General features: G+C 51.1%; 1 protein-coding gene across 1 annotated transcript; it reads left to right on the forward strand.

Moving 5' to 3' along the window:
- The first annotated feature begins 1,300 nt into the window (after positions 1–1,300).
- On the forward strand, positions 1,301–11,450 carry PRODH2 (proline dehydrogenase 2). Its single transcript, XM_007096794.3, has 10 exons — positions 1,301–1,484; positions 1,561–1,757; positions 1,838–1,976; positions 2,059–2,145; positions 5,636–5,716; positions 5,794–5,949; positions 6,026–6,192; positions 9,466–9,576; positions 9,975–10,060; positions 11,209–11,450. Exons 1-10 carry the CDS (start codon positions 1,308–1,310, stop codon positions 11,391–11,393), a joined length of 1,386 nt encoding a protein of 461 aa, XP_007096856.2. The 5' UTR covers positions 1,301–1,307; the 3' UTR covers positions 11,394–11,450.
- Positions 11,451–12,335: the final 885 nt, after the last annotated feature.

Here is a 12,335-nt window from a genome sequence, read left to right on the forward strand (position 1 = left end):
TGTCGTGTCCCAGGCTGTGTGTGCACATGAAGTCACTGGATCCTCACAACAGCCCCATGAGACTGATACTCGGATTAATGTTTCCTTTTTATCTTGTTGTGAAATGTATTGTCTATTCAGGGGTATAAAATGCAAATGTAGGGCATTAAAAAATACTTAATAACGTGAACAACTGAATCATCAGGTTAAGAAAGGACGGCCCCCGTGTGCCCCTGCCCAGTTACAGCGCCTCTTCTCTGACTTTTGGGATAATCATTTCATTTACTGTGTTTTCTTTACAGTTTGACCACGCATGTACATATTCCTAACACTGCTGTCACTTCCTTTTCCTTTTTCAGGTGTATTGAACAGAAGAATGCAGCATATCCTGTTTGGTGTCTGGCTTCTTTCACTCACCGCTTTGGGTGTGAGATATTTTATTAATATATATATTTTAAGTTTATTTATTTGGGTGGGGATGGGCAGAGAGAGAGAGAGAGAGAGAGCGAGAGAGAGAGAGGCAGAGAATCCCAAGCAGGCTCTACACTGTCAGCGTGGAGCCCGACATGGGGCTCGAGCCCATGAATTGTGAGATCATGACCTGAGCCAAAACCAAGAACGGGACGCTCAACCGACTAAGCCACCCAGGCGCCCCTCTCCGTGTGTGAAATTTAACCATGTGGTTATACGCATCATTAGCCTGTTCTTTTTTATTGCCGTATAGTAGTCCATTGTGTGAACAGGCCACAATGTAGTTATCCATTCTCCACCTGACAGAAATCTGGATGGTTTGTTACCCACAGTGCAGTTGTAAACGTTCCTTCCTCTTCATGTTTCCCGATGGCGATGTTCTCGAGGTTCTCTTTCTCTACGTTCTCTACGCTATATGCTCAGCAGGGTACAGCGGGGTTACGGGTTATGAGCATTTGTAAATTTATTCAGTAAGTAACGCTACAATCTTTCCCATTTGAAGATGAAGCACTTGCAATGAGAGGTTAAGTAACTTTCCCAAGATCCCAACACCAGACTGCCTTGAACCCAGGGGTCCTGGCTCCAGAGTCGCACTTTCACTTAGCGTGGAGAGCACCTAGGAATTGTGAGCCGCTGTGCTGAGGGTGGTTGGGGGCTATTATTGGGACTGTCCTCTCTTGTCCCGTTATTTTGAACTCTGTCCCCCTCAGTTAATAATTAACTGCCCCCCAAGGAGCCTATGATCCTAAAAGATTTGCCTTTCCCTGGCTACTGCCTGGTTAATCAGTCACTGTCCCTGGCCGGGCAAGGGGCACTTGGGAGACCTCTTTACTTGCTGTCGGAGCAGCTGGGGATTCATGATGCTCCGGACCTGTCGTGCGCTCTGTTCCCAGGCTGGGCCCTCCACTGGGGGCTGGCAGGCCCTAAACTTTGATGGTGGGGCTTTTCACCTCAAGGGCACGGGAGAGCTGACACGGGCTTTGCTGGTGTTGCGGCTGTGTGCCTGGCCCCCTCTGGTCACACATGGCCTGGCGGTGAGCAGTGACCCTGGGGACGGGCCTGGGGGGTCCCCAGGGCTGGATTCTGAGCCCTTGCTCTGTGTCACTCCAGCTCCAGGCCTGGTCTCAGCGGCTCCTGGGCTCCCGGCTCTCGGGCGCACTTCTCCGAGCGTCTGTCTACGGGCAGTTTGTAGCTGGTGAGACAGCAGAGGAGGTGAGGGGCTGCGTCCGGCAGCTCCAGGCCCTGGGCCTCCGGCCCCTGCTGGCCGTGCCCACTGAGGAGGAGCCTGACTCAGCTGTCAAGACTGGGTGAGTAGGGGCCAGGCCCTGGGAGGTTGGCAGGAAGGGGGGTGGCGGGCTCCAGAAGCTAATGCCTGCTGGCTGGGCAGTGAGGCCTGGTATGAGGGGAACCTCAGTGCTATGCTTCGGTGTGTGGACCTGTCACGAGGCCTCCTGGAGACCCCTGGCCCGACTGGGAACATCCTTATGCAGCTGAAGGTGACGGCGCTGACCAGCACTCGGCTCTGTGTAAGGGACAGACGGGATGGGGGAGGGGGGTATGGCTGCCTACCAGGTCCTCCTCACCACTCCACCCATTACCCTATTCCAGAAGGAGCTAACCACGTGGATCAGAAGACCAGGGGCTTCCTTGGAGCTGAGTCCTGAGAGGCTGGCAGAAGCCATGGACTCTGGGCAGGTAAAGACCTCAGGCTGGGGGAGAATGGATGGTTGGTGGAATGTGGGGGGAGCGGAGTTCTCTGTACTTGGATGTAGCAACCACCTGTAAGCGGGATATTCAAACTGTGTAGCTACTGCTACTCCCCAGGCTTAGAATAATCAGAATAAGTATGCTATAGCCCTGGGGTCTGGTCGGAAGAGATGGAATATGGGTCATCTGGGGGTCTTGGGGAGGGGCCTGGGGGCTGGGAGTTCTCAGAGGAGGGAGTGAGATAGTGGCTCTTTACCAACTAGAAGAAAGTAATCAGTATTTGGTCAATCAATTCAGCTATGCTATGTGCTGAATGGCTGGGAGTTGTGATTAGGCCAGTGGGGTTTTGGTTAATTCATCCATTCCTTTCTTTTTATTTGCATACACTATTTTTACCCTCCCTGCCATTGGCATCTGGCTTCGTGATGAACAGAGGGGCCCTCCTCCTCCCTGGGTCACTTGCTTTCCTTGGCATCCCTAAGAGCATCACACCTGGTTTTCCTTTTTCATCTCTGCTGGCTCATTCTCCATCCTTTTGGGCTCTTCTCTGCCTGTCTCTTAAATATGGAGGTTCCCCAAGGCTAGGTCCTGGCTCCCTCCTCCTTCTTAATCCCTTCAATGGGGCCTTCTTACCCACCCTATAGCCTCAGTTTCCGAAGTCTGTACTAATGAGGCCCACGATTATCTCCAGCCCTAGCTTTTTCCCTGAGCCCCTGGATATCCTCCAGACCCCTCACACCTAGCAGGTCCTACCCTGGCTTGAGTGTCTCGCCAAGGCTGCTGCCCTTCCTGTCCCCATCTCAGAGACAACCCTACCATCCCATGTCTCAGATTTGAGTCCCTACCCTCCCTGGTCTCCACAGTACAATTCACAACTGTCCTGTTCACTGTCATATCCTCAGCCCCTGGCACCTAGACGAGATATGATAAATAGATGTTAAATAGATGGATAAATGAAGCAAGTGATTTTTAAGCAATAAATTACTAGCGAAGAACTTACTGATCACTCACAATGCACCACACACTGTCCTAAGTGGCTCATATATGTTTGAAGGAAATGTTTACCCTGCCTGTGAGTGGGTATATAGAGTGATGGTTAAGAACTCAGGGTCTGAAGGTGCCTGAGTAGCCCTGTCAAGTTAAGCATCCAACTCTTGATTTCAGCTCAGGTCATTATCTCATAGTTCGTGAGATTGAGCCCCAAGTCAGGCTCTGTGCTGTTAGCATGGAGCCTGCTTTGGATTCTCTCTCTCCCTTTCTCTCTGCCTCTCCCCAACTTGCTCTCTCTCTCTCTTTCTCTCTCAAAATAAATAAATAAACGTAAAAAAAAATAACTCAGGGTTTGAGGAAGCCGTGTGGCTTTGGACAAGCGGTCTCGCCTCTCTGTGCTTCAGTTTCCCTCTCTGTAAAATGGGGGATGATAATAGTCCCTACTTCAAGGAGGTGAAGATTAAGGGAGGTAAATTCTTGGTGAAGTATGTGAAATAGCACCAGGCACCTCGCAGGACCTCGATGAGGGTGGCCATCGCATACAGCGAGTTTTGCCAGTTTACCCCAGAACTCCCCCGAGACTCTCCCTCAATCCTCCGATTGAGGAAAAGATGGCTGGGCAGGTGCCCCATCTCTTCCCTCCTTCTGGAGAGTTTTCTCCACTAAGATCCGGGGGAGGTTTGCCATGTTCTCCCAGCCCAATTCTGAGGGAGTTCCACTAGCGGACTTAGGCCTACATCTCCATGTGGATTCTGTTGGATATAACAGAACTAAGTCCCACCTGTTCCTCCTTCTTTAACTTCCCAATTTCTTTGAACTCACCTGGACTCCTTGCATCACCAGCGGCTCAGATTGACCCTTGGAATCTCCATAACAAGATCGTAAGTTAGGGACAAATATTATTTCCACATCACAGATGTGTTAATTCCCTGAATGTTTATTGATCACCTACCATGTACCAGGTGCTGTGCTCCTCCAGGGGTGGAGGGTGGAGGGGACGATGACCAAGACAAACTCCCTGTCCTTGCTGGTCAGGGAGAGGCAAGAGGCACTCAATAATTAAAACCAAAGCCGATATGGAACATGTGTCAGTAGGCATCATAGGGAATAGTAAGGCTGAGGAAGGAGAAAAGAAAGCCCCAGATCGGGAGCTGCAAATTTGAACCAGGGAAAACCTCTCTGAGAAGGTGACATTGAAACAAAGACCTGGAGGAGAGGTGGGAGCGAGGTAAGTGGACATCTAGGGGAAGAGTGTTTCCCACAGAAGGAACAGCCAGAGCAAAGGCCCTGAGGCAGGAAGGTGCCAGGCGTGTTGCAAGAATAGCAGGGAGGCGAGTGTGCCTGGAGGGCAGTGAGCTCGGAGAGCTGAGGAGAGGAAAGCAGAGGGGCCGGATGGGTGGAGCCTTGTGGGCTGCAGTGAGGCTCTGGCCTTAGATGAGGATATTGAGGTCCTAAGAGACCTAATACAGACAACACTTAATGGCACTTACTATGACCTAGCTACTGTTCTATGCACTTTCTATGTGTTAATTCCTAGTTACCTCACTCACCAACCTTCAGTCTTCTCCCTGGAAAATGGAGCTTGGAATAACTATCTACTGGGATCGTTGTGAAGGTTATATCAATAAGCTAGTATATGAAGTCACTTATTACAAATTGTTTAAAAAATTTTAATGTTTACTTTTTTATTAAAAAATTGTAATGTTTTAATTTATTTTTGAGAGAGAGACACACAGAGTGAGAGCAGGGGAGGGGCAGAGAGAGACGGAGACACAGAATCCAAAGCAGGCTCCAGGCTCCGAGCTGACAGCACAGAGCCCAATGCGGGGCTCGAACCCATGAATGACGAGATCGTGACCTGAGCTGAAGTCGGATGCTTAACTGACTGAGCCACCCAGGCGCCCCATAATTTTTTTTAGAGAGAGACAGTGCTAGCGGTGGAGGGGCAGAGAGGGGGAGAGAATCTTAAGCAGGCTCTGTGCTCAGCCTACAACCTGACAAGGGGCTCGATCTCACAACTCTGAGATCATGACCTGAGCCAAAATCAAGAGTCGGATACTTAACCGACTGAGCCACGCAGACACCCCGGAAATCACTTATTATTATAATGACAACATATATTGAGCGCTTATCATGCGCTGGGCCCCTCCCATTCTTCTGTCAAGGCACACTCCACACAGCAACTCCATGAGGTTGGTGCCATTATCATCTAATCATTGAAAAAATAGACAACAAATGAGGCCCAGAGAGGTTATACCACTCATCCAAGGCCATACAGTAAGTGGTGGAACCAGGATTCAAACCCAGATCCTGGGTTCTTGACCACTTTATTTCCCTCAATAAATAGTACCTGTGTGATACAGCTACTTTTCATATTTCTAACGATTTCTAAACAGTCTTCCCTTCTCGGTGGGTGGGGAGAGGAGGCATAGGCCCTGGAAGGATCCAGTAACCCGAGCCATTCTCGCCTCCCCTCCTGCTCCCCCAGGACCTTCAGGTCTCCTGCCTCAACGCCGAGCAAAACCGGCATCTCCAGGCCTCTCTGGGCCGCTTGCACCGGGTAGTACAGGTAACATCTTCTGTGGCCTGGCCCCACGACACCTCCTGGGCACCCTGACGCCTGACCACGGCCTCTCTCACCCTCAGCACGCCCGGGCCCAGCACGTGAGGCTCCTGGTGGACGCTGAGTACACCTTCCTGAACCCTGCGCTCTCTCTGCTGGTGGATGCCCTGGCCGTGCGCTGGAACAGCCCCGGCGAAGGCGGGCCCTGGGTGTGGAACACTTACCAGGCCTATCTGCAGGTGTGTGGCACGCTCTGGGGGACGGAGGGTGGGGGTCCCGGTGTCCTGACCCGAAGCTGCCGGGGTCCTCCACCAGGACACACATGAGCGGCTGAGGCTGGCCGCTGAGGCCGCTGACAGGGCTGGCCTGGCCTTCGGAGTGAAGTTGGTACGAGGGGCATATCTGGACAAGGAGAGAGCGACGGCTCGGCACCAAGGGACAGAAGACCCCACTCAGCCTGACTATGAGGCTACCAATCGGAGGTAGGACTGGGCCAGACAGGCCTCTGAGATAAACGATAACCTCTAACCTCTCATCAGAACGCACTACATCATGCTGAGCTTCCTGTGTATGTCCATGTGTTACTTCCTCTCCCCGGTTTGGGACATCGTCCCTTCCCACCCTGAACAGCAGCCTCCTCTTCGGGCTCCCTGCATCCTCCTTTGTCCCTCCCCCTCCCCAGTCTATTCCTTACCGGCAACCAGAGGGAGTCTATTAATATTGAAGTCAAATCCTGTCCCTCTTCAGTTCAAAACCCTTCCGTGGCTCCTACTGCGCCTCAATAAATCCCAAATCCTTAAAGCAGCCCACAGCTCCCTCATGATCTGAGCTTGTCACCTCTCTGACTTCTCTTCCTCCCACTCTGCTCCTCACTCACTGTACTCCAGCCACACTGGCCTCCTCGATGATCAACAGGGCCTTTGCACTTCCTGTTCCCACTGCCTAGAATGTTCTCCCTCCACACAGCTGCATGGCTCAATCCCTCACCTCCTTACATCTTCACTTATTGGTACCTTCTCAGGGGACCTTCCCTGCCCTCCCTATCAAAAACTAGAACGCCCACACCTACTCTCTTCCTGAATTTATTTTTCTCTTTAGCCCTTACTTACTGGCATCTGAGGTTCTATACACTTTCGTATTCAATTGCACATTGTCTGTCTCCCCCCTCTCTAGAGTGCGGGCTTGGGAGGGCAGGGGTTTCTGTTTTGTTCATTGCTGAACACCCAGTGCTTAGAATCATGCCTTCCACATGGTAGCTTCTGTACAGGTCTGTTCAAAACATAAATAAACAACCCCAAGAAGTAGGTACTATTATTATTACCCCCCATTTCAGAGGGAGGAACCCAAGCACGGAGAGATGGAATCACTTACCCAAGGTCACATAGCTCGTAAGTGGCAGGGCCATGTTTTGAACCCAGCAGGCTGGCCCTACAACCTGCATTCTTACTCACCTCAAATCATAGTGTGCTGGGAGCAAAATATGGGTGAGCTCCTTGGGCCCCCATCCCAGGACCCTAGGAAGGAGGAAATTGTTCCTTTACCACATACTCTCTGATCACCTAATTTAGATCAGGACCTGTGCTGGACCCTGGTCCCAGTATCAACCAAGGTGGTCCCCAGGCCCTGTCTGTGTAAAGCTTACAAAGTCTACCTCCATTTCACATTGGATCCAGAAAAGGTTTCTAGAGACGCAGGGACTGACCCAAGTTTACGAGGCAAGTGGTCAAGCCATGGCTGGAACTGAGGCTTGCCTCCAAGGCCCATGAGGGCTCCTACATACGGTTGTGCCCCACAGGCTTAATCGCTGGCACCATTATTTCTTTTTACTAAGATATAATTCATATACCATAAAATTCACCGCTTTAAAGTATACAATTCAGTGCATTTTAGTATATTCACAAGGTTGTGCAACCGTCGCCACTAATTCCAGAACATTTCATCACCCCCCAAAAGAAACTCTGCATCCATTAGCAGCAGTCACTCCCCATTCCTCTAATCTTTCTGTCTCTGTGGATTTGCATATTCTGGACATTCCCTATCAACGGAGTCGTAGAATGTATGGCCTTTCGTGCCTGGCCCCTTTCACTTAGCACCATGTTCTCAGGGTTCAACCATGTTGTTGGATGAATCAGTACTTCATTCCCTCATACGTCCAAATAATATTCCACTGTATGGACGTACCACATTTTGTTTGGCCACTCATCAGCTGACAGGCATTTGGATCGCTTCCACCTTGGGCCATTGTGACTAGTGCTGCTATGAACATTCCTGAGCACATTTTTGTGCAAATATACACTTCCAATTCGCTTGACAGCTCAATCCTCTAGGAGTGGAATCACTGGGTTATACAGTAACTCCCTATTTAACTTTGTGAGGAACTGCCAGATGGTTTTCCAAAGCTGCTGCACCTTTTTACATTCACACATTATACATTCTGAATACATAATAAATTTGTGTGATTAAAAATCACAATGATTCAAAAATGAATACAGACATACCTCACTTCCACCCAAATCCCCATCTCATTTTGGAGATGTTTATCTCCTAAGTTCCTTTATGCATAAATAGGCAAACGCAAAGGTTTTGTGTGTCAGTGTACGAAAGGTATCATGCCTGCACACCGCTCCCTGTTTTTCCACTCAACTGCTTATTTTAAAGGAAGAACAGTCTAATGATAATAAACGCAGGCCCTGAAGCATCAGACAGCCTGGGTTGAAATCCCAGCCCAGCCACTTCTAGCTGTGTGACCTGGGGGCAAGCTTCAGTCTTCCCCTCTGTAAAATGGAAATAACCAGAACGTCTACCTCATGGAGCTGACCTGAGAGTCAGAAGAGTGAATGTATGTGTGTCAGGCAGGACCCCAGAGGAAACCGAATTCCAAGCAAAGGGCTTTAACTACAAAGAAACGTAGTAAAATGCACTCTCTTTATAGAGAATAGGAATATTGAGGAAGCCCGGAACCTACAACAGCATGAGGCTCTTAGGGCCCTTGTGCCGTAGCTGAGGAAGAGGGGCCACCCTAGAGGAGATGTGGCCACCCACAGAGCAGACAGGGTGAGCCAGGGAGGGGGCTGAGGGGTGAACTACTCTCTCCTCCCACCTGATCTCCTGCCCATTACACCATGGGTGATACAGGCCATAAACGTCAGTTTCCTGGGTAGGGGGCAGAGGAGGTCAGAGGACAGATCTGGCAGTCTGTCCAACTCAACTAGCCTAGTACATGAAGTCCTTAGGGTAGCGCTTGGCCTGCAGCAAGCTGGGAAAGCATTTGCCAGTCATCTTACCTTTCCACATCGGTGCCCAAGAGGGTCCTCATCCCTTCTCACGGCTGCCCGGCCCTCCACTCTCCATTGTGTGCCACCATTCGTTTCCGCCAGTCTCCACTTACAGACAGTTGGGTTATTGCTACTCGTGTTCTGTAGATAATGCTGCAGTGAATGACCTTAGGTAAATTTCATCTTGTGCACGTGATGTGGCCCTTTGCTGTGAGACTGCCCTTGTGCCAGGGGCTTTGACACCCTCATCTTACTCCATCCTCAGCAGCGCTGTTAGGTGAACTTGAATTGTTACAGGAGAGGAAAAAGGCTCAGAGAAGGGCTAACCCTTGCACCTGGTGCAGGTGGAACGGAGGGACTTTCTGACTCCAGAGTACTTGCCCTTAGGCACCCCACCTCCCAAGGACAGGAGCCCTTAGTCCCTGGGGACTGACCCTTAATCAGCGGGTGCCATAAGCTGAAGAGATCATCTCCCTTCAGCTATAGCCGCTGTCTGGAGCTGATGCTGACCCATGTGTCCCACCGTGGCCCCATGTGCCACCTCATGGTGGCTTCCCACAATGAGGAATCTGTTCTCCAGGCAACCAAGCGGTATGTAGAAGAATGGAAATAGGTACCCACAAGAAGGCCCCCTTCCTTCCTCTCCCTTGCTCACATGCCGGGGTGGGCAGAGGGGTGGGTGGTGGACGTGGAATAGGGGGAGGAACGGTGAGGGGCCAGTAGGTCCACAGGGGTTCTGGGGAGGCTGTTCAGACTAAACAAGACATTGCTCCTTATTTGCTGGGGCATAGAGAGGTCTGAGGGTCCCAGGGAAGGAGGTGGGACTCACTGGAGAGCTTTCCAGGGGCTTGAGAGCAGTGGTTATCTATCACTGGGTTTGGAAGTACTTCAAAATTTTAGTAACTGAAACAGCCATATGACTGCATAATGGCTGCTTTCAGCTCTGAATCCAGCCACTGTCTGACTTGACGATGTGGCCTTGTTTGTAGCATGTGGGAGCTGGGCATTCCTTTGGATGGGCCCGTCTGTTTTGGACAACTTCTTGGGATGTGTGACCACGTCTCCTTGGCATTAGGTATGTGAATGGCCCCTTCTCCCCATACCCGACCACCATGCCCCACCCAGTCCTAGGCCTCATTCCCTCCCAGCCACATCCCTTCTCGCATTCCCAACCAATGCCTGGCCAACCTCCCATCCAGACCTTTCCGGATACATCTGTTGTTCCCATTATCTGAAGGCCCTGCCTGCCTGTCTCTGAGCCTGCTGTCTGTTGGTTTTGTTGGTTCTTGAACATGGTGTCTTATTTCCTGTGTGCTTTGTTATCTTTCCTGTGTTGTTCCCCTGGGTCTGAGACCAGAAGATTTATGTTTTCTTCTGCAGGCACTAAGGGGTACAAAACCACTTTACCCTAAATTCAGAGCTTGAGGTTTCTTGAGGCATCTCAGTGATGCAACTTTGAGCTACAAATATGTGAGAGGGCTGATCCAAGGCCTCAGTCTCTCAGAGATGGGTTTCTGTTTTCTTCTGTGCTCCACTTATGGTCAAGGCCATCATTCCCTGTGAGTGGGGGAAGGTGGGAGGGTTGACTTCTGGTTAGCTCTTACATGGAGGGTGCAGCTTAACTTGGGAGAGTTCCCCATTACAACTCTCACCCTGGTCAGGCTCTGGGCCTCGATCTCTGCACCCCCTCAACTCTGCAAAGTCATAAAATAGCAGCTCACTTTTGCCTTCAGGGTGGAAGGACTTCTTGCGCATCCCTTCCCTCCGGGTGCTCACTTTCTCTTAATTTTGGATTAGTAAGCTCCTTACTCTTTTGGCAGTATTTTTATAACTTTAAGAAGATTTTCTAGGGGCGCCTGGGTGGCGCAGTCGGTTAAGCGTCCGACTTCAGCCAGGTCACGATCTCGCGGTCCGTGAGTTCGAGCCCCGCGTCAGGCTCTGGGCTGATGGCTCGGAGCCTGGAGCCTGTTTCCGATTCTGTGTCTCCCTCTCTCTCTGCCCCTCCCCCGTTCATGCTCTGTCTCTCTCTGTCCCAAAAATAAAAAAATTAAAAAAAAAAAAAAGAAGATTTTCTAAACGTTTACTGCAGGATTTCTAGTTTTCTAAGTGGGAGATTTTATCCAACTCACCTAGTCTGCCATGTTCTCCGAAATGAAAGTCTCTGTTCCAGATGGGGCCTCACCCCAAACAGGTGTTCATACCCTGCCAACACTCTCCCCACAGGGCAGGCCGGCTATGCCGTGTATAAGTCCATCCCTTATGGTTCCCTGGAGGAGGTGATCCCCTACCTGATCCGGAGGGCCCAGGAGAACCGGAGTGTGCTGCATGGTGCCCGCAGGGAACAGAAGCTGCTCAGCCAAGAACTTCGGAGGAGGCTGCTGGGGCGGGGCCTGAGGGCTCCCCATTAGCACCCTCAGGGGTCCTGTGGTTAATAAAGATCCTGAGAGCTATTGCCCAGGCCGCTGTCCTGCACTGAAGCCGCCTCCTTGGGGAAGGAGTAATCTCAACCTCAGTCAGCCCATGCTAGGGAGACCTTTAGCTGACCCTGGAGCCCAGCAAGGGCATTGATCAAAGACTTATGATGCCTCTCCCTAACCCCAAGGCACCCTAACCTGCAATGGGCCTGGGATCAGTCAAGTAACTGATGTGGGTGCTTTCTTAACTCCAGTGGATGTCCAGATAAAGAGTAGACTTTGAGGTACTGCATCAAGAGGCCGGGAGGGACAGAGGGAAGAGGCAAACCACCCATTCACTTGGTAAGCATTTACTGAGGCTCCTTCTGAGCTACACTCTGAGGTGAACAAGGCTGAGGACACAACAGTGCCGAAGACAACTCTGCAGGCCCTGCCTCGCAGAGCTTAGTCAGTAGTGGTAGACAGATCCGTCTTCACACAATGACAGCCTGGTGGATCAAGAGGGCTTCCCAGAGCATTCATAAGACTAACCAAGTGAATGCTGAGCACAGCATTCAAAAACAAGGGCATATGCATAGACAGAAGAGTGTGGAACAGACGGGGGAGTGGGGAGACAGGGATGGAAGGGTAGGCAGGCCAGATGATGCCATCTTTGATGCCAGACTTCAGGGCTTGGACTCTGTCCCAGGGGCGTCAGGATGCCCTGGGGAGTCGGGACAGTTTCAGGTAAGGGAGGGACAGAGTTAGGCCTGGCTTAATAAGATTTCCCTGGTGCCATGGAGAGGGTGTACCATAGTGGGGCGACAGGCTGGGAGCCGGAAGGAAGCTGGGGTAAGAAATCCCTGCAGGCAGCTGGAGCATGGCAGGGCTGTAACAAACTGAGAAGGGGGCTGGCTGATGGAAAGGACACTCAGGAGGCTGAGTGGATAGGCCCTC

Source organism: Panthera tigris, chromosome E2, assembly GCF_018350195.1.
Source record: "Panthera tigris isolate Pti1 chromosome E2, P.tigris_Pti1_mat1.1, whole genome shotgun sequence".
Lineage (NCBI taxonomy): Eukaryota > Metazoa > Chordata > Mammalia > Carnivora > Felidae > Panthera > Panthera tigris.

Excerpts from the sequence above, each read along its gene's own strand:
- PRODH2 (XM_007096794.3), top strand. The coding sequence starts at position 1,308 with ATGATGCTCCGGACCTGTCGTGCGCTCTGTTCCCAGGCTGGGCCCTCC. Across the intron at positions 1,977-2,058 it reads TGACCAGCACTCGGCTCTGT|AAGGAGCTAACCACGTGGAT; the intron begins GTAAGGGACAGA and ends ACCCTATTCCAG. Across the intron at positions 2,146-5,635 it reads AAGCCATGGACTCTGGGCAG|GACCTTCAGGTCTCCTGCCT; the intron begins GTAAAGACCTCA and ends CTGCTCCCCCAG.